The sequence below is a fragment of the Ursus arctos genome, unplaced genomic scaffold (assembly GCF_023065955.2).
Source record: "Ursus arctos isolate Adak ecotype North America unplaced genomic scaffold, UrsArc2.0 scaffold_169, whole genome shotgun sequence".
Lineage (NCBI taxonomy): Eukaryota > Metazoa > Chordata > Mammalia > Carnivora > Ursidae > Ursus > Ursus arctos.
The window spans coordinates 17,321-37,171 of record NW_026622840.1 but is presented as its reverse complement, the minus strand read 5'-3'; the positions used below and the strand labels follow the sequence as shown (position 1 = coordinate 37,171).

The 19,851-nt window shown below is 37.0% G+C and overlaps 2 protein-coding genes and 1 long non-coding RNA gene across 5 annotated transcripts in view; 1 reads left to right on the top strand and 2 right to left on the bottom strand.

The window, feature by feature from the left end:
• LOC130543921 (uncharacterized) overlaps positions 1 to 146 on the bottom strand; it is a 2,188-nt gene extending 2,042 nt beyond the window's left edge. Inside the window, exon 1 of the long non-coding RNA XR_008959685.1 lies at positions 45 to 146. This is a non-coding gene — a long non-coding RNA (uncharacterized LOC130543921). The remainder of the gene's footprint in view (positions 1 to 44) is intronic.
• LOC113267499 (acyl-coenzyme A synthetase ACSM3, mitochondrial) overlaps positions 1 to 13,129 on the top strand; it is a 21,447-nt gene extending 8,318 nt beyond the window's left edge. Inside the window, exons 5-13 of one of the 2 annotated variants that reach the window (XM_048221264.2) lie at positions 3 to 159; positions 435 to 514; positions 1,779 to 1,902; positions 2,840 to 2,924; positions 7,641 to 7,741; positions 9,355 to 9,482; positions 9,587 to 9,686; positions 12,221 to 12,340; positions 12,730 to 13,129. In XM_048221264.2, the coding sequence (XP_048077221.1) occupies positions 3 to 159; positions 435 to 514; positions 1,779 to 1,902; positions 2,840 to 2,924; positions 7,641 to 7,741; positions 9,355 to 9,482; positions 9,587 to 9,686; positions 12,221 to 12,340; positions 12,730 to 12,816 (982 nt within the window). In that variant the 3' untranslated portion in view covers positions 12,817 to 13,129. The remainder of the gene's footprint in view (positions 1 to 2; positions 160 to 434; positions 515 to 1,778; positions 1,903 to 2,839; positions 2,925 to 7,640; positions 7,742 to 9,354; positions 9,483 to 9,586; positions 9,687 to 12,220; positions 12,341 to 12,729) is intronic. The other variant, XM_048221263.2, reaches the window with a different exon arrangement.
• The window catches only part of LOC125282999 (ERI1 exoribonuclease 2-like), an 8,616-nt gene continuing 975 nt past the window's right edge, over positions 12,211 to 19,851 (bottom strand). The window contains exons 2-9 of one of the 2 annotated variants that reach the window (XM_048221260.2): positions 19,255 to 19,322; positions 19,085 to 19,168; positions 18,450 to 18,577; positions 17,697 to 17,853; positions 16,655 to 16,755; positions 16,314 to 16,395; positions 15,441 to 15,529; positions 12,211 to 15,235 (exon numbers count right to left, since the gene is read on the bottom strand). In XM_048221260.2, the coding sequence (XP_048077217.1) occupies positions 13,916 to 15,235; positions 15,441 to 15,529; positions 16,314 to 16,395; positions 16,655 to 16,755; positions 17,697 to 17,853; positions 18,450 to 18,577; positions 19,085 to 19,168; positions 19,255 to 19,322 (2,029 nt within the window). In that variant the 3' untranslated portion in view covers positions 12,211 to 13,915. Of the gene's footprint in view, positions 15,236 to 15,440; positions 15,530 to 16,313; positions 16,396 to 16,654; positions 16,756 to 17,696; positions 17,854 to 18,449; positions 18,578 to 19,084; positions 19,169 to 19,254; positions 19,323 to 19,851 lie in introns of those variants that run through there. The other variant, XM_057313050.1, reaches the window with a different exon arrangement.

Genomic DNA, 19,851 nt, shown 5'->3' with positions numbered 1-19,851 from the left:
AGGTACTGGCTGGATTTGACTCCTTCAGATGTGATGTGGAATACCTCAGACACAGGCTGGGCGAAGTCTGCATGGAGTAGCGTCTTTTCTCCATGGATCCAGGGAGCATGTGTATTTGCACATTATTTGCCACGTTTTGAGCCAACTTCCATCCTGCAAGTAAGGCAGATCACAAGAGGTCACCATTTAGGAATGCTTTAGCAGCATCCCTGATAGGACTGATGAACAAAGTAACCTGCAGAAATCAGAGTAGCCAAAGTGATTTAAGATATTTCACATCTGGAAAGTCAATTATCCTGAAAAGACATACAGAAGAAAGGTGTGAATGCATTTATGTTAGAATAAACAACGTTTAAGTTGTGCTGTGCCTACCATAAGCATTTAGGGACTTATTACAGTTGTAGGAAGACTAAGAGTTTACTTCTAAATTGCAGACCCTTTCCAAGTTTCCCATCACAGTCTTCTGTTCAGCACCAACTGCATACCGAATGCTTATACAGAATGATATGACCAGGTAAGAAAGGTTGGTAAAGAGGCACTTAGTGGGGGTAGGGGAAAGGAAGGGGAAGCCATAAAATAAAGGATCTTTCTGCCTAAAAACATAGTTCCACATTAGTAGGTATGGAATTTAACAATCTCTTGTCCCCCTTCTCCTTCTTGCTTTCATTCTTTAAGTCATAATTGTTACGTCCAGGGCAGGCTTCCCCAAGCAAGGAGAGGAAAGAGAAAGTTCAGCCATGGGTATACCCTTGAGCCCAGTGGTTATGGATAAAAAGGTGTTTAATCTTTTGGATGATGAATGTTACCTGAACTGAGGAACTACAGAAATGACCCCCTATTTGGAATCCTATCCCAGCAAATAGGAAAAAGGATATAAGTCTTTTGCTCTATTACTGATTCCATTTGAAAGAGTGCATTGGTAAATATTTTTAAATTGCTAAAACTGAAATTTTTTTGAATAGGAAATACTTCATATGACATAAAATTCAATAGGCATATAAGAATATAGAGTGAAAGGTCTTCCTCCAAGCCTTATTCTCAGTCTCTGTTCTCCTTTTCCATGAAATCTGTGCAAACACAAGCCAATATGCCAGTATTCTCACCCTTTTAAAAACATTAATGGAAACATAACATGTTCACGGTTCTGCACCTTCCTTTTTTTGCCTAACAATACATCCTGGAACTGTGTGCTATCCAATTCTATCCAATAGGGTAACCACTTGCCACATGTAATTACTTAAATTTAATTTTAATTAATTAAAAATTCAGTTCCAAAGTTGCACTAGCCATGTTTCAAGCACTCAATAGCCACACAGGGCTAGAAGATACTGCAGTGGATAGTGCAGATAATAGAACACTTTGTGGCAAAAATTTCTATTGGACAGCACTGTCTAGGAGCTCCCTTATTCTTTTTTTTTTTTTTTTTACAGCTCTATAGTATACCATTGCATAAAATTCCACAGTCAATTTAACCATATAATTGATAAATTTTTAATCACTGATTTAAAATGTTATCATGCAGCACCTTCCCTGAGGATGACATGGCTTTTTTTTTTTTTTTTGCAACAGATCACACACTCCCAAAAAATAAAAGTGGAAAAAAATGGATGTCTTGGGGGTCATTTTATGATGTTAGAATTGTTTGTTGATTTTGTATTGGAGAGGGGAGAAAGGAGGGAACTAAAACACACTCTATGTTGAATTTCATTAGAAATAACTCTGATTTTCATTCCTCCCCATTTTTTCTCCTAAATTTAACTTATCTGCTTTCTGAGAAGCTATAAGTTCAAAAGCTTAAAGCACTGTGTGAGTGCTGGCGAACCAATCAATCCTGAAGTGACTGAACAATGGAGAAAAAGGACGGGTCTGGATATCTATGAAGGATATGGACAGACTGAAACGGTATAGGACCTCATTGAAAAGACAGGGCTGGACTTGACTTAGCTGGATAAATAAAAACTGATAAATAAATGTAAATAACTGATAAATAAATTTTAAAATAAGTATTTATTATATCCTTATGATTATGTGAGGGATAGGGAAGTAGATGAGTGGTTAGAAGAATAGTCAGGAAAAAAAAAGTTGGGAGAGAAGCTAGTTGCAAAAAAGCTCTGTAACAGACAGTTATTTCACCATTCATTGAGAAAAGCCACTATAGAGCTGATCAGAGTGAGAGCATTAAAATATATTTTAAGTGAAAGAATCTATAGTGAAAGATTTCTCCTTACGTAAGAGGGAACTCTCTTAGTCAGGGCTGCCTCAAAAATGGAAAATGCTGAGTTACTTGAAATATTATAAGTTCACTAGATAACTCCTTGGCAAGAATACTCTAAAAAGGGTTATTTAAAGAGCTTGTAGAAATAAGAATAAGAAGAAATTCTAGAGGAAGTGAATAAACTACTAACAAAACTGGTTATTATGTAAGGAAAAGGAGGCATACAATAAAGCAGATAAGGGAAAGGCTGAAAGAAATTTTTCATAGTTTGCCTTTTTATAGTGCTTCTATTTATAAACCACGAGAATGTAGTACCTGGTTAAAATTAAAATTGACAGATGTATTAAATAGGAACAGCATAACAAGTATCATGCTAATATGGGTACAAATGTTTTCATAAATATGGATATTTTAGTAATTATCAATTTATTAAGTGTTATCACTTTACTATATGTATTTATTTAGTGTCTCTCTCTACATTTCACGAGAGCAGAAAATTTGTTTTATTTCGAGCCTCGGTCATCATCATAATGATGATCATCAATAAATATTTGTTTAATGAATGCATGGTAGATGAACAGAATTTTAAGCTACCTGTAATGTTACTTTCTCCTTCTGAACTAGGTGCTAATCTGTGGAAATTTTAAGGGAATGAAGATTAAGCCTGGCTCAATGGGAAAGCCGTCTCCTGCTTTTGATGTTAAGGTTTGCACATCTCCTTCTAGGAGAATATTTAACAACCCAATCTGTTTACCATTTACCCCACTGTGCCCTCCCCTACACTCCTACTTTTGGTGATGACTTCATGCTACTTCTATGATATTTTAATTTCCATGTAATGGAAATGGATTAGGGACATTAGTTTAATGGTCTCCATTTTTTTATTTTTTGCAAAGTAGTTTCTTGTGCCAAGCAGGTCTAGGCATTTTATAAATATCAATCTATTTGATTGCCAGAAAGAACCTGTGAGAGACATACCAATATAAGAACCATTTTACAATGGCTAAAGGGAAGTAGGAGACACAGGCTTCCAGTTATAGAATGAGTAAGTTGCAAAGATAAAAGATACAGCATAGGGATATAGTCAATGGTACTGTAATAGTATTGCATGGTGACAGAGGGTAGCTACACTTGTGGTGAGCATAATACATAAACTTGTTGAATCACTATGTCGTACACCTGAAACTAATATAACATTGTATGTCAACTGTACTTCAATAAAAAATTAAAGAACCATTTTATAGATGAGGCACAGAGAGGGAAAGAATTCACCAGAGGTCACACAGCTAGGAGCTACTAGTGCTGGGATTCAATCCCAAGCAATCTGGTTCCAATATCTGTACTTTTTTTTTTTTTTTTTTTAAGATTTTATTTATTTATGTGACAGAGAGACAGCCAGCGAGAGAGGGAACACAGCAGGGGGAGTGGGAGAGGAAGAAGCAGGCTCATAGCGGAAGAGCCTGATGTGGGACTCGATCCCGGATCGCCAGGATCACGCCCTGAGCCGAAGGCAGTCGCTTTAACGACTGCGCTACCCAGGCGCCCCCAATATCTGTACTCTTAACCACAACACCACATTGCCCTCTCTGATAAGGGAGGTCAAGACCTTCTAAGGGGTTCAAGTAGGCCAAAGGAAGGTACAGTTTACAGTAGCTGAAGTATTTTTTTCCTTCCCCAGCCCTTCCTGGCCATTTCCTGGCTCTCTGTAACCATGGCTGTTATTACCACCTGATCCCTAGGGAGCATCCTATTATCCCATCTGCACACTTAGTACAGGGTTAGAATTGTTCTCAGATCAGCAGACCCAAAGCTAGGTATAGTCAAAGGAACTTACACTAATACATAAGAGAAAACCACAGCATAGCAACAAAAACACAAAATGGATGAATTTACAGAATGGAGCGCTCAAAATCAAACCTAAATGAAGGGTAATTATAGATGAAATCAATGTTCCCAAGGTTTTCTGATCATAAGGATTACATGGACACTTGTTAAAAAATACTAATTTTCAGGACCCTTCTAGGTGGGACCCTGAAATCTGTGTTTTAAACAAGCATCCCAGTTCTTATGATCAGGTAAGTTTGAGAAAGTTAGAGTAAGTTTGAAATGGATTGCTGATATCAGTGTATAGAATAAGCCAGATCTGAGTTCTTTCCCTCACTTTAACTTTGCTGAGAACCTTGTCTAAAGATGGGCTGGCCTGGTGGTTCAGGTCTGGCTCTGAGCTTCATGAGCTGAGTGTCTTTGGCTGAGTGTCTTTGGGGAAGTTATTAAAGTCTCAGTTTCCTGATTTGTAAAATAGGGAATAGGGTGACCAACTTGTCTCAGTTTGCCGGGGACTTACTTGGTTTTAGCATGGAAAGTCATACATCCCAGGGACACTCTCCTGCCTCAGTCCTGGGCAAACTGATGGTTGGTTGCCCTAATAATAATGGAACTGATACCATAGGTTTCTTGTGAGGATTAAATAAGATAATATCTCTAAAGAGCATAACAAAGTGCTCAGCACATAATAAAGGTCTAAAAGACAGGTGTCATTATTATCATTCATTTCTCCCTTGCATTCCCTTCCTTTGAAAAGCTTTTCTAAGAAGAGATGGTAGGGGAGCCCTGGTTACATTCTGTAAAGAGGCTTAACAATAGTTCATTGGTTTATAGGCTGCCTTAGGTTGGAGAAAGAAAAATTAGTAATTAAGCATTATCATGTCTGCATTATAAGTAATCAAGCTGGCATTTCACAAAGCTGTGTTCCTTTCTTCCCTCTTAATGACAATTCCCAATATGCATTGCTGTGAAGGTCTCACAGGTGCAGCTGTACTCAGAGCGATCCAACAGCAGTATCTCACCACCACCCCACTAATTCAAGCCCAGTGGTTTTCTGGGGCAATTATATTTGAATGCAGAAAGGGTGTGGCCAAGAGGAGAACTGCTCTGTCATGCATTCCCAGTTAGCATTACTACCTTCATTTTTCCCCAATCTTAAATTATAATAAAATACACATAAAATGTACCATCCTGACCATGTTTACGTGCATAGTTCGGTGGTATTAAATACATTCATAATATTGTGCAACTATTACCATGATTTATCTCCATAACTCTTTTCATCTTATAAAACTGAGACTCTGTATTTATTAAATAATAACTTCCCATTCCCCAATGCCCCTAACCCTGGCAACCACCATTCTACTTTCTACCTCTGCAACTACTATTTATAAGTACCTCATATTAAGTGGAATCAGTGTGTGTTTGTCTTTTTGTGACTGGCTAATCACACCTTAGCATAATGTCCTCAAGTTTCATCCATGCAGCATGTGTCAGAATTTCCTTTCTTTTTTAAGGCCGAATAATATCCCATTGTATGGCTATAACAAATTTTGCTTTTCCATTCATTTGTCGATGGGTGCTTGGGTTCTTTCCACATTTTAGCTATTGTGAATAGTGCTGTGATCAACATGGGTACACAAATATCTCCTCAAGACCATGCTTCTAATTCTTTTGGGTATATGCTCAGAAGTAGAAATGCTGGGGCGCCTGGGTGGCACAGCGGTTAAGCGTCTGCCTTCGGCTCAGGGCGTGATCCCGGCGTTATGGGATCGAGCCCCACATCAGGCTCCTCCGCTATGAGCCTGCTTCTTCCTCTCCCACTCCCCCTGCTTGTGTTCCCTCTCTCGCTGGCTGTCTGTCAAATAAATAAATAAAATCTTTAAAAAAAAAGAAGTAGAAATGCTGGCTCATATGGTAATACTATTTTTAATTTTTTGAGGAATTGCCATACTGTTTTCCACAAAGTGGCTGTACCATTTTACATCCCACAACAGTGCACAGTGCCCAATTTCTCCACATCCTCACCAACACTTATTTTCTGTGTTTCTGATAGCAGCTATCCTAATGGGGGTGAAGTGGTATCTTCTTTTGGTTTTGATGTGCATTTCCCTAAGGTAGCTACTTTCATTTTTATCTTTTCCCCCAAGGGCTCTTATTACTGCTCTTGTTTATGTAGCTAAGAGCATCTGCAATGACAGCATGGCATCTGGGGATGTGCTCCAACCAGCTGGATATCAGATTCTTGCAACTTCAAAGCCCAAAGCCCATAATTTTCATGTTTAAAGATTTTTAAGGCCACTTGAACAATAAAGAATGAGAATCTCTCCAGAAATAGAACATTTTGCCTCTTCCCATCTATTAAAGAGTAGTCTAAGTATCTGGAACTCTGAAAACATCTCCTTTCCATCAGTAATTTCTTGATTCTGGAGCCAAATGTTCTTTAGATGACTGGGCGGGAATTTATATTTTTTTATTTACAAGAACTTTAAAGTAAGATTTTGCATTTAGAATTCCTCAGCCTTTCAAGTTTCCCTTTGGGGACACAGCCCATTTCCATTTGGAAAGTGCCAAATAAGTATTACACCCTATTTTCCACACAAGCCACATCTCAGGTTTGAAGGCTCTTGGTGGATGTATATAAAGGCAAAGTAGAGAGTTCATATGTAAAGACAGCTAAAAGTTATTTAAGGCAAAATCTGGTACATGAGTTAAGTAACCAATCTGAAAAATGTTAATCTGGGTTTTTAAAAATTGGATTGAACTCCCTGGAAAGATTCTATAGAGAAGTTTAGTGATAAAAAGGGCAGGATCTGGAGTGTGATTGCTTGAGATTTGAATTCCAGCTCAGTCATATACTGTGTTGCTTAAACTCTGCACCTCGGTTTCCTCATATGTAAAATGAGTGTAGTAATAGTGCTAACCAGATAGGGCTGTTGTAAGGACTAAAGAAAACAATACATGTGAAGTACTTAGAGCTGTAGCATTTATTACTTGGAATGCAGTCAGGGCCTATGAAATGCTAGCTGCTGGAAGGTACTTCACTGTTAGGTACTTCGGGGAACCAGGAAGACTGGGGAAAAGGTAAGAAAGCAAGGCTTCTGGCATACTCACCAGTGTCTCAACCAGAGAACATTCCCCTTTCTCTGCTTACTTATATTGGGCTCCTGAAGTAAGGTTTTATTTGTTCTACAGTTAAACAAAGTTTGAAAACCACTAATGAAATATTTACTTGAGAGTAAAAGATAACCAAGACATATTGCAAATTGTAAAAGAAGGTTGTAAAACAGTATATTATAAAGTGATCCTATTTTTTCCTATGTCTATCTATATTGTCTCAAAAGATATCACCAAAAATGCGATTATTGCTAGATAGACTTAAAGACAATTTTTATTCTTCACATTTTGCTAACTTGCATTTTATAATATATTTTACACTAAGAATTTAAATAAACACATTTTCTTGGGAATTTAAAGTATACTTAATTTTTTTTGAAGTCTGCATTCTTAAATGGCAAAATTCAAAACAAAACAAAGTAAAATTTTAACATGTACCTTTACATAAAAATCTCCTTAAATAAATTGTTCTATTTTATCCTAGATTTAGATGTAAATGGCAATGTTCTACCTCCTGGACAAGAAGGAGATATTGGCATTCAAGTTCTACCTAACCGACCGTTTGGCCTTTTTGCTCATTATATAGTAAGAGACTTATTAAATAACCTCTTATTTCCTATTTATTTCTCAAAAGTGCTTGGTAACTATCCCTATTTGCCACAAAACACACCTAGGATAGGTGCTTGGACTTTTCTTGAGAGATTCATTGTCCTGAATAGTAATGCCTCAGAGAGGAAACTGCAGAAACACCTAAATGCTTGTTCTCCCTGGGCTAGATCATTGCTCCAGGCTCATGAAGGTAAGAGAAGTGAGCCCTAGAAAGACAGCCCTTTTTGTATACACTGATCCTCTACATGATAAAACAGCACCTAATCATTTTCCTGAAATCTGATTAGTGGTCTTCCTTCTTGAGTGAAAGGTATAGAAAATGTGCAGTGAGATTAAGAAATGTTTTTCACTAGAGGCCTTCCAAATTCCCTACTGTTTGCAAACCCATTTTCACCTCTAATGGAAGTATACAAATTGTAACAAAGTTTACATTGATATAATCAAAGGTCCAGGTTCTACTCGTCAGTGAATTTTTTAAGTTTTTATTTTATTTTTTTTAAGATTTTATTTATTTGGCAGAGATAGAAAGAGTACAAGCAGGGGGAGTGGCAGGCAGAGGCAGAGGGAGAAACATGCTCCCTCCTGAGCAAGGCACCCCATGCAGGACTCAATCCCAGGACCCTAGGATCAGGACCTAAGCCAAAGGCAGACACGTAACTGACTGAGCCACCCAGGTGTCCCAACTTGTCACTGAATTTTACATAATGTAACAATACTTCCTTTTTCCTCCTGCCAAAGTTACAGAACCAGTTCTCTGTTTTTGTGTAAAACAACAAAATACAAAAACAAAGTTTATTCTTTGGTTTATTAGGTGCTGGTGCTTTCATTTAACTCTTGAGTATTCACCTCTCTCTTTCCCTACCTGTATTAAACACCTAAAAGACTTAATTAGCCCACACTCTGGATCTCTGAACTCCTGCAGTGTTTAGTGATCCATCAAAGAAAATTCTCAGGGGGTGCCTGGTGGCTTAGTTGGTTAAGCATCCAACTCTTGGTTTCCTCTTAAGTTGTGATCTCAGGATCCTGAGATTGAGCCCCGTATTGGGCTTTGCACTCCACATGGGGTCTGCTTGAGATTCTTTCCCTCTCCCTCCCTCTGCCCCTTCCCCACTCCCATTCTCCCTCAAATAAATTTTAAACATCTTTAAAAAAGAAAAGAAGGGCACCTGGGTGGCTCAGTCAGTTAAGCATCTGCCTTCAGCTCAGCTCGTGATCCCAGGGTCCTGGGATGGAGCCCCATGTCGGGCTCTCTGCTCAGTGGGGAGTCTCCTTCTCCCTCTCTGTCTGCCCCCCCCCCACCATTTGTGTTCTCCCCCTTGCTCTCTCTCAAAATGAATAAATAAAATCTTTAAAAAAGAAAAGAAAATTCTCACGATGGCAGCATGCCTAGTCTTTGTAACTGTAGTTTACCTTTCTTTGCTTGGGCTAGCTCAATGCTGGAATTTCATCCTTATTTCATTTGCTGGCTCCTCTTCATTCCAAGGTTTCTCAAAAAAACCACTTTTTTTCCCCCTTGAACATCTAAAAATCCAACCAAACAGAAGAATCACATTCACAGTAATACAAACAAAATGCTATTTGTTTCACAGGATAATCCTACAAAAACAGCTTCAACCCTACGAGGCAATTTCTACATCACTGGGGACAGGGGCTATATGGATGAAGATGGCTATTTCTGGTTTGTTGCAAGATCAGATGATATCATATTATCTTCTGGGTAATTTTTCATCTGCGTATATGTCTACATTAATTGATCGTCGTGTTCTGGAGTGGACCTGCTGCTCACTTTTATAAATTCCTGTCATATGTTTTATTTCCCAGTTACAGAATTGGACCATTTGAGGTAGAAAGTGCCCTGATTGAGCATCCTGCAGTTGTAGAGGCAGCAGTTGTCAGCAGCCCAGACCCCATCAGGGGAGAGGTAAAAAAAAAAAAAAAAAAAAAAAAGATTCATTTCCATTTTATAATTTGTTGGCAGTCTAACGCATACTTTTCAACAATTCATCGAAACAGAATTACCCAAATGATTCACTCACTAACTGCAAGCCAGAGTCATTAGTAACTATGCTAGTCAGAAAGAACTGCTAAAAATAAGACTGAAAATACGTATAAGGAATTTGAATCCTTTCCATAGAGGGATGGTGTGAATGCCAACAACCCAGGCTCACAACAGGATAGGATGCCAGATGTCAGCTAGATAGGATTAAGTTATTACCCAAGTCTGGAAACCAACATGGTCTCTACTGTAGCTGAGGAGGATAGGCTGGCATCAGATATCAGGGGTGGAAGGAAGGTCAGAGATAGGAACTGAGGTGACCAGAAGTAGGCTGGGTACGTAGACAAGTGGAAGATTCAGGAAATAAGCTGTGAATAAGACAGTCCTTAATAGCTCATTCCTTTTTTTTTTTTTTTTTTTTAAAGTAAGCTCTATCTATGCCCAATGAGGGGCTTGAACTCATGACCCCGAGATCAAGAGTCACATGCACCCTTGAAAGTTCATTCTTATTGGGGCTGATCAGAGGGTAGTTTGAGTTTAAAGTTTCCACGCTACTCTTCGGGTCCCCTTTGCCAAGCAGGGCCTCCAATATTCCAGATAGATGAGAGAGAGAATTGATTCTGTGATTACTGAAGTTTATCCTTTCACTCTGAACTCCACCGGTAGTATCACAATGTTCTTTGGAATTTGAAGACCATAAGTCACTATTGGACTTACGCAATGATGGAAATGTTCTATATCCACACCACTCGATACAATACACACGGCTATAAGGCACTTGAGATGTGGTTGGTGTGACGGAGAAAATGTTTATTTCATTTTAATTAAATTTAAATAGTTACATGTGGCTAGTGGCTACCATATTAAGTGGCACAACTGTAGACTTATAAAAATGCAGAGTTTTGCAGAGAATTTTACAGAAACTTTGAAGCCGATTTAAGGATTTTAGTTAAAAGAAAAATCTTGTACTTCTAATACTACTACTACTAATACATAATATTTCTGATGACTTATTCTGATGTTCCGGGTATTATAAGCCCTACACAGGGCCTGTATAGGCCCTATTTAATCCTTACAACCTCTCTTTTTGGAGAAGGAAACAGGCACAGAGAGGTATCCTAACATTCTACACAACGAAGTGTGATTTGAACCCAGGCCATCTGACTCTAGAGTTCATGCCCTTAATCATGTTAGCGTGCTCCATATTAATTTATGACCTTCTGTAATGGTGTATAAACATTTTTATAGGGGCACCGGGGTGGCTCAGACAGTTGAGCATCTAACTCTTGATTTCAGGTCAGGGTCATGAGATCAAGTTCTGAGTTGGGCTCTGCACTCAGTGTGGGGTCTGCTTCAGATTCTCTCCCTCTGCCCTTCCCCCGACTCCTGCGCACACATGCACTTGCGGTCTCTCTCTAAAATAAATAAATCATAAAAAAAAACTTTTATAAAGATACAGTAGACGTTATCCAAGGTGTAGAAGTCATCAATATGCAAACCAGTAAGTATAAACATTAGTTCTTAAAATAATCTGCCTCTGAATGATTCACTTATAGCAAGGTTACATTTTTTTAATTCATAAAAATGTTGATAAAGCAGAAGAGCCAGTATAAACACAAAAACATTTTATGAAATATTAAAAAATGGCTTTGATAAAATTATAGAAAGATAGTCCAAAAACTGGGCAGGGCAGGATTTCCCAAAACATTTCAAGGAATGAAAACAGGATTTGTGAGCATAAAGTAATGAAGTCCTCCCTGTCTCCTGCCAATTAGAGAGCAAGGACCACCACCATTTTCTACTCTTGCTTCTCAGGTTCAGGTAAATTGGTCAGAATAATAGCAAAGGGGCTGTTGGAATCTTCACAGCCTTATATCAACATAAGTATCTCTGAAATGAGGAGTGCACAGCATCAATGAACTGTTCCTTTCAATAAGAATATAGCAAACTCAGTGTGAATACTCTTTACAAGGGCCACACTGAGAGGTGGGGACCAAGAAACTAGGCTAGATCAGGCTAAGATGTTACCCAAGAGGCTGTGCTTAGTGCATTGTTGAATTTCTAAAAGGAATTTTTTTTTTTCTAAAAGGAAATTTTCTTGAAGGAGATGAGGCAAGAAGTCAAGAAAGTCAAAGAAAGATGAGGCAAGAAGTCAAGAGCAAAGACAGCTCAGAAACAGAAGGTCAGAAAGCAGAGTTCAAGATGTAGTTAGATGAGAAAGTTCTAGTTCATTAAGATCATTAACAAAGCAGGGTTCCCAGAAACCCTCTTGTATTACAGAACAGGAGTTATGGGACTCAACTGGCTGACTTAAGAGCACAGAGCTGGGATCAAACCCTATGAAGCCTTCTGGCCCACCCCAGCAGGCACTTAGATTCCCAGTTAGAGAAAGTAAAGAAACACACTAAAACATAAAAATATACAACTCATCTTCCTGGTGTTTCAAATATTTTTTTCAGGTGGTAAAGGCTTTTATTGTTCTGACCCCTGATTACAAGTCACATGATCAAGAACAACTAAAAAAGGAGATTCAAGAGCATGTAAAAAAAACTACAGCACCTTACAAATATCCCAGGAAGGTAGGTATTCTAATTATGATGACAATTTGCTTAGTGTTCTGACAAATTTCAGCTGTTTTTTTTTTTTAATTTTAATGAACACTCTCCTCAAACATGCTACACAAAATATTCCAAACTGAACTAATGACATGGATAAGAAGCAGAATCTTTGAGATTAAAATGGAACTCTTGACATAATTTGCTGGGTCATTTGGCTTACTGGACTTGTAGTAAATACTAAATATCAAGCAACATCTCCTCAACAATACCCCTCTCCCTTTTTGGTTGCTACCAAAACCCACCAGATGGGTGTCCTAATTCTTTCACCTAGAGATAATAAAACTGCTATATAACTGACTTTGTCTCAAGATGAAAACTTCTGGGCTAATTTTTTCCCTTGATACCAACAGGTGGAATTTGTTCAAGAGCTGCCAAAGACTATCAGTGGGAAGATAAAAAGAAATGAACTGAGGAAGAAAGAATGGGAAACAATTTAAATCCATTCTATTATTTATCACAGTATCTATAAAACTAAGACTCTGTCCAAACCACAAGAGTATAGGGAGGTGATTAAAACTGTGATAATATACTTACAAATTGTTGATTTAAAATATCTTGTGGTTGGGGCACCTGGCTGGCTCAGTCAGTAGAGCATGCACCTCTTGATCTCAGAGTTCTAAGTTTGAGCCCCATGTTGGATGTAAAGATTACGTAAAAAAATAAAATCTTTTAAAAAAGTAAAATAAAATATCTCATGGTTATAACATCAGAGGCTGAATTGTGAAATAAAATATTTAGTAAATTCCTCTGCATTAGTGTCAATATTCTTATGATTTTGGTAATATAAAAAGAATGCCATCAATTGCTGAGAAATTTTTAAACATAAAGTATCTGAACCAAATTTCTGACTTGTTGGTTTTCAAATTCTAGTTGAATAATTCTTCTGATATGTTGATATACAAATTAGAACGAATCTTCAAGTTTTGAAATAAAACTAAACAAATTATTAAAGTTTTTAGAAAAACAAAAAGTTAGAAAATGATCATAATTCTCAAAGTTAAGTATCTACCTGAAAACAGGCCAGGGATTTTTATTAGTCACATTTTTATTCAAGTAACTTAAAAATAGCTTAAATTCATTTCGAGGTCTAACTAAAAGAAGAACATCATACTACTGTTGCTTGTATCTAATCAAATGCAGTATACAAAATATTTAATTTGTGGTTCTTCAAGAAAGTTATGATAAATTTGGCAAGTGTTCATATATGAAATAAAAATAAAACAGTGTACAAGTATTATCAGAATACTCATGATGTTTGGAAATTCAAGGAACAATCAGAATTCATACATGAACAGAAGACAAATGTTGGATAACTGATGAATGAAATTAGAAGCCTGTGAAATTGATTTTTTCTCTATCTTCAGTGTGTGTGTGTGTGTGTGTGTGTGTGTGTGTGTGTTTTTAATAGCCCAATACAGTCTACAGAACTCAGATATACTAAGTCCCCATAACTTGTAGCCCTATACACTTTTTCCTGTTTATCACACAAAAAGTCATATTACAGTAAAACCACAGTTTGGATGTACAGAAAGTTTATCAATTCCTCATTGAAGGTCTGAGTCTCAATGAATTTTTAGTAGAAAAATTTACATTTCTGTCACAAATATGGCTTATTTCTGGGGAACTAAAAGTGAGTCCCCCTGGGGAATGAGACAGAACTCTGCTGTTGGCTCTCTCCTTTTGAAGTGTTTGTTCCCATTTGAAATAACCACAACATTTTCTGTTTTCTTGGTATTTCCCAACTGGGCAACAATAGAAGACTTTTCCATGGTTTGGGCCATTATTAGAAACAACAAGTCTCTTAGATCTTCGGCCACACTTGCATAAAGGCGGTGTCATTTTCCCACTCTTCCAAGGCTCTTGCGGGTTAACTGTAGAAGCTAAGATAGAGGGGAGGACCTTCTGGGAACAACTTCTCACTGGGGAGCCATCAGATGATGTAGGCTTTTCTTCATGAACAGTGAGGATCTGTTTTTTTGCTGATGGGAAAGATAGAGGACTGGACAGACTCCTTTTAGTACTCCTTTTAGTACTATCTAAAAGGAGGGGATATTTCCCCAATACTGAAGGATGGGACATAGTGGCATTAACACTGTTGAAGCTACTTGGTTTGCATTCAGGTAATTTAAAGTCAGAAACATCCGAATCTGGATCTTTGGCTTCTTTCACGTGATAAATAGTAGTATGTGGACTCTTATATACAACAGACTTAGAGGTCCCATATTTTTGAGGAGTTTCTTCTGTGCCTTCTTTTAAAACCATTAATCTTTCTATAGAATTAAATGAAGTGTCTAAGTTTGAGTCACTAATGGAAGGTACATAATCTATACTCTGCTCAGGCTGAGATGCTGGCAGTAAAGCTACATCCTCCCAATCAGCCAACATAGGTAAACAATCAAGAGCATAACTCATTTCTGTATCAGAAACATGATTAACAGATGAAATGGTAGTTGATACAAGTACCAATTCTGAACCAACTGCTGAAGACTTAGATTTGGCATTAAACGCAAGGTGTTCGTTTCTTACGTGCTTCTGCACAGGTGTACTCAAGCTGGCAGATGGCAACTGCTCCAGAGAAGTAGAGGATTTTGTATTAAAAAAAGATAAATAGCTTTTGCCATTGTGAAGACCTGCTTTTACACTGCTCTTTAGTTGGAACTGATCTTGCTGTACCTTTATAGGAGAATTCACACCAACTGACCTCATTTGAACTTTTCCATGAGAATTTTCTGTATTTTTAGGCTCCCTATCATATGTGCTCAGACCCTGAATGCTACTCTTGCAGGCTGATCTTTCTTCAACTTGATTCGTATTCAAATTTCTGGCCAAAACGCTGGAATTCTTCTTAGTGGGCACCTATGATTCCACAGACAAATCCAATAGCTTTAGAAACTATGCATTTGTAATCTTTTTAGTACACAGTATATGATTTGACAAAAAAGAAAAATGTCATCATTCATTGATTTATCAATTATTCCACACATGATATCTATATTTCAATGAACCTATGATTACTTCTGGAGTTTGAGGTGACAGAATAAAGAGGCAAGACACCACTAACCTTGTTCAAGAACCTTGTAATTTTCATTAAGCAACCATCCCTGATCATTTTCCAAGCAAGTAGGGCAGTATTCCGAGAATCATCCAACCCTGAGGAAACAGATATCAAACACGGAATTTAGTAGTACCAGTGTAAAGAAATATAGCAAAAATAAGAAATCACAATTTATATTGGAACATACTATTAGTTTTATGATCATCTACTAATTTTAATCGTGATAAATTGGATTAGCACATGCTGTTGCAACCTTACCAATGAGAGACAAGATCTCCCACATTTACAGAAGAGATAAAAATTTGTTACAGTTCTCAAAAAGGTAAGCAACATTCTGTAGGGACCATGCTTTGTGAGTAATCCAATGGCCTTGTTCAGTTTTTTCACGAATTCGCTGTGTTGTTTGGGCATTTGTTTAATCTCCATTTGATTTAGCTCATTTTTATTCTTTTTTACAACTAGAAAGCCACTAGATGGCAGTCTTTATCTTATACTACTTTACAGTAGTATAATTTGAAAGTCAGAAATCTTTGAATTGTATAGATTAGGAACTTTTTTTTTTTAAAGATTTTATTTATTTATTTGACAGAGATAGAGACAGCCAGCGAGAGAGGGAACACAAGCAGGGGGAGTGGGAGAGGAAGAAGCAGGCTCATAGCGGAGGAGCCTGATGTGGGGCTCGATCCCATAACACCGGGATCATGCCCTGAGCCAAAGGCAGATGCTTAACCGCTGTGCCACCCAGGCGCCCCAGGAATTTTTCTTAGCTTGAAAGGATAGTCCTTATTAATGACATCACCAAAACCATGAGATTCATATGAAAGACTTTATAGAAATAAGATGACTTACATAGTAAAATTATTTTCAATTTATACTAACCAGAATGTTCTCGTCCTAAGAATTGTATTCCCACTTCCTGCAGGGCACCACTAAGTCCTTTTGGTTTTCTTCCATAGAAAATCTAACCAAACGAAAGAAACATATCCAAAAAAAGGTTACTATTAGAAAGGTTATGTATTAACCATTTACTTTTCATAATTTTTTGTTCTATTAGATTTGGAATGTACTTATTTTATTGTCATTTTTCATAGTTTAAGAAATGTATTTATGTGAAAATTTAAAATAACATTCTATTTATGTAACCTATACCATGTATGGGATGAAGTTTAATCATTTTTCAACAGAAGGAAAGTGACCATGCCCCCATCTTTGACCCTTACCTTGTAAGTGACTCTGAGATCAATCCAAGAATTTAAGAACACGGGTTTTAACAGTTGTTTTCTCTTACACTCATACTCCAGGCAAACCCCCAAGTCCCAGTCTGCATTAAGGATATTAAAATAGAACAAATTCAGTGATGCCAGCAGTTTTTACTCATGCTATCGTTTATAAATAAAAGGTCGAAATATTATATAAAATAAGATTCAGAAAGACGTAATATATATAATACTATATAGTATACTATCATCACGTGCTATATACTGAAGTGTAATATGTACTATATATAGAATGTAAGCTATACTGTATTGTATATACTATAACAATATACTATATAAAACAAGACAGTAGGATTTAATTGCTGTTAATATCTAACAATTATCCACTTTACATAACTTACCATTAAGAAATTATGTTGGTAACTAAGTTTCTAAATGATTTCTTAAACACCCAATTAAACATACTGAGTATTTCAGAAAGAAGAGTACGGTCAAGTTACAAGGCCACAAGGAGAAGGTTATCTGCTTTTAACATTCTAGAAAATACTAATGTAATTGGAAACCAGACATCTTATAGAAACCTGAAACCAAAAATACGACTATCGATGGCACAGCATTGCTATCAACGACTATTAATGGCAATGCTATAACACAGGCATACAAAAGATCTACTTTAATGGCCTATTTTTCCTAGTGTGAAAGTTTAAAGCAAAGGATGTGAGTTGAATGAAGACTCTTTTTATTCAAGGTTGTAGAAAGTAGCATAAGAGTTTTCACTAAATCATCTTTGCTTGGAGTCAGAAGAACAGGGAGGAACAATCCAGAAAGATTCTTAAAGTTAAGTCTTAAAAAATTTTTAAGTATCCCAGAATGGTAAAATTTGAAAAATATGAATAAATTTACTTTCCTTGGTTAACATCTGTCAGGCACTGAGATTTCTCTTCGGGGCGTAAGAGGTTAACAAGTACAATTCTTCCTACAGATAAAGAATTACATAGTGGTAACTCTACTCATTTATGATTGATAGATATGACTTATTTTTTACCTGACCAAGTAACAAATGCACATAATTTTACTTCGGAATTAGGCAGATCTGGAATCCCAGTAGCAAAAATAATTTTCTTCTCTTGCTGAATCTTCTGAATCCATTTACAGAACTGAGATAAGCAAATCCTCAGAGGGACTCCTTCATCAACCTGAGCCTGAGTAAAGTCACAAAATCTGAATTCAACAATCGAATTCCATAATTATTGAACACATCATTAGCACATAATTAGGCACTATAGGGGGATATAAAAAAGAAGAGGTTCTGGGTGCCTGCGTGGCTCAGTTGGTTAAGCATCTGCCTTTGGCACAGATCATGAGCCCAGAGTCCTGGGATCACGTCCCGCATCCAGCTCCCCACTCAGTGGGGAGTCTGCTTCTCCCTCTGCCCCTCCCCCCACTCGTACACACGCTTTTTCTCTCGCAAAAATAAATAAAACCTTTTTTAAAAATTTACAAAAAAAATATACTAATTAAATCCTGACTGACAGAAATTTGATGTCACTTAATTTCCATGAAGTAAGTTTGACATTCATTTTTACAACACTATTTTATCTAATTTTTAAAGATTCCAACAGAGTGCTGGAGGGAACATTATTTCTAGCAGTACACAAATCTAATTCCAAATGGTATATACTTTTTATTTTCTTTTAAAAACTGATTTCTGAATTTTAATATTTGCATCATACTTTCTTGGGTTTTGTTTGGGGGGGGGCAGGGTGAGAAGAGAGGTAGGGAAAAGAGAAGGGCATACCTGTTTTATGCCTGTGAGTTCCATGCAAAATTCAGAAAGAATTGGATGTTCTTGAGGCTGAACGTAAGCATGGAACTCAGATTCAATCTCTCCAGTTGATGTGTTCAGCAATACTGCTGGAAATTCAACTACATGAAAGAATTATCAATTGACACTTAAATACAAAATTGTTAAATTAATGCTGTAATCACTCTAAACATATTTCGCCATCAGATAGCATTATTAAACAATCATTATTTCAGTAAAAGCTTATTAAAATGACCAAAGCAGTGTGATATAAGTTATAATAAAATTATGCCAAAGAATAAGCCAGAATATTAAAGTTATCAGTATTTCTACTTAAAACTCTTGAATATATTTCCATAATTAAATATGAAGACCATATGGAAGTTAAAATATACTCCTTTTTGCAAAGGTATTTTTTCAGTTCCTATGCAATCGAGATTTTGTATGGAATTCTAAGATAATTATTTTATATGATACTTTTAGATATTAGGTTTTTGTTCTTTTTTTGTCGAGTCAGGTTTTACAGTAAACTACCAATTCACAGGGCATCTTGTTTTCTTTAAACTAATTGTTGACTATTAAAGTGACTCCTCCAGGGCTGGCTTTGGCCACTAGAAGTCCAGACTTACTTATTTCTTGGCTCTGGTGGCGTTTCCCATCATTCCAACATGTGGACTCAAAATCAATGACAATTAAGTAGTCAAAGAACTGCTCTGCAAAAACAAAGGGTATCCTTATGCTTTATCAATGTTAAAAGTGCAAGGATACAAAATGTAAAGAAATGAAGCACACTACTTACTGGATTTGCTTCTTCCTAGATTTCCATTTGCTGGTGCAACTGACTTTCTTCTAATTAATCCAAGCTGCCTAAAAATGTAAAACAACCCAATATGTTCAACAAACTCAGTCACACTCCTGTTGGAATATGCTAACAAACTAATGGTATAACCCTCATTATTAATGTATTAATGTGAGTGACAGGAAATTGAACTAGGCTTTGAGAGCTGAAGACCTTGGTTCTTATATGGACTGCCACCCTCTCTTAATAGTCATTTCACCTGCCTCAAAGTTCATATTTGCAAACTTAGACTAATTCCTTCTGCTTTCCTTATTTTACAGTAAATACTGAGGAACTTGAGTGATTGCAGAGGTAAAGATGTATTGAAAAGCTTATTTTCTGCCTTTGCATTTTTCAAGCCCTTGCTACGTGCACAGCCCAGTTCTGAGGAGATACGGCTGATCCAGTCTTCCAGGAGCTCAAAATACGGCTGGGTAAAGAAACTAGACATCCATGGCAAACCACTGTAAAGTAATATATGACAAAGGATCCGCAAAGGCAATAGTTGAGTTCATAGAAAGGGATGAGCCTAATGAGGTGTTAAGTAAGACAACTATG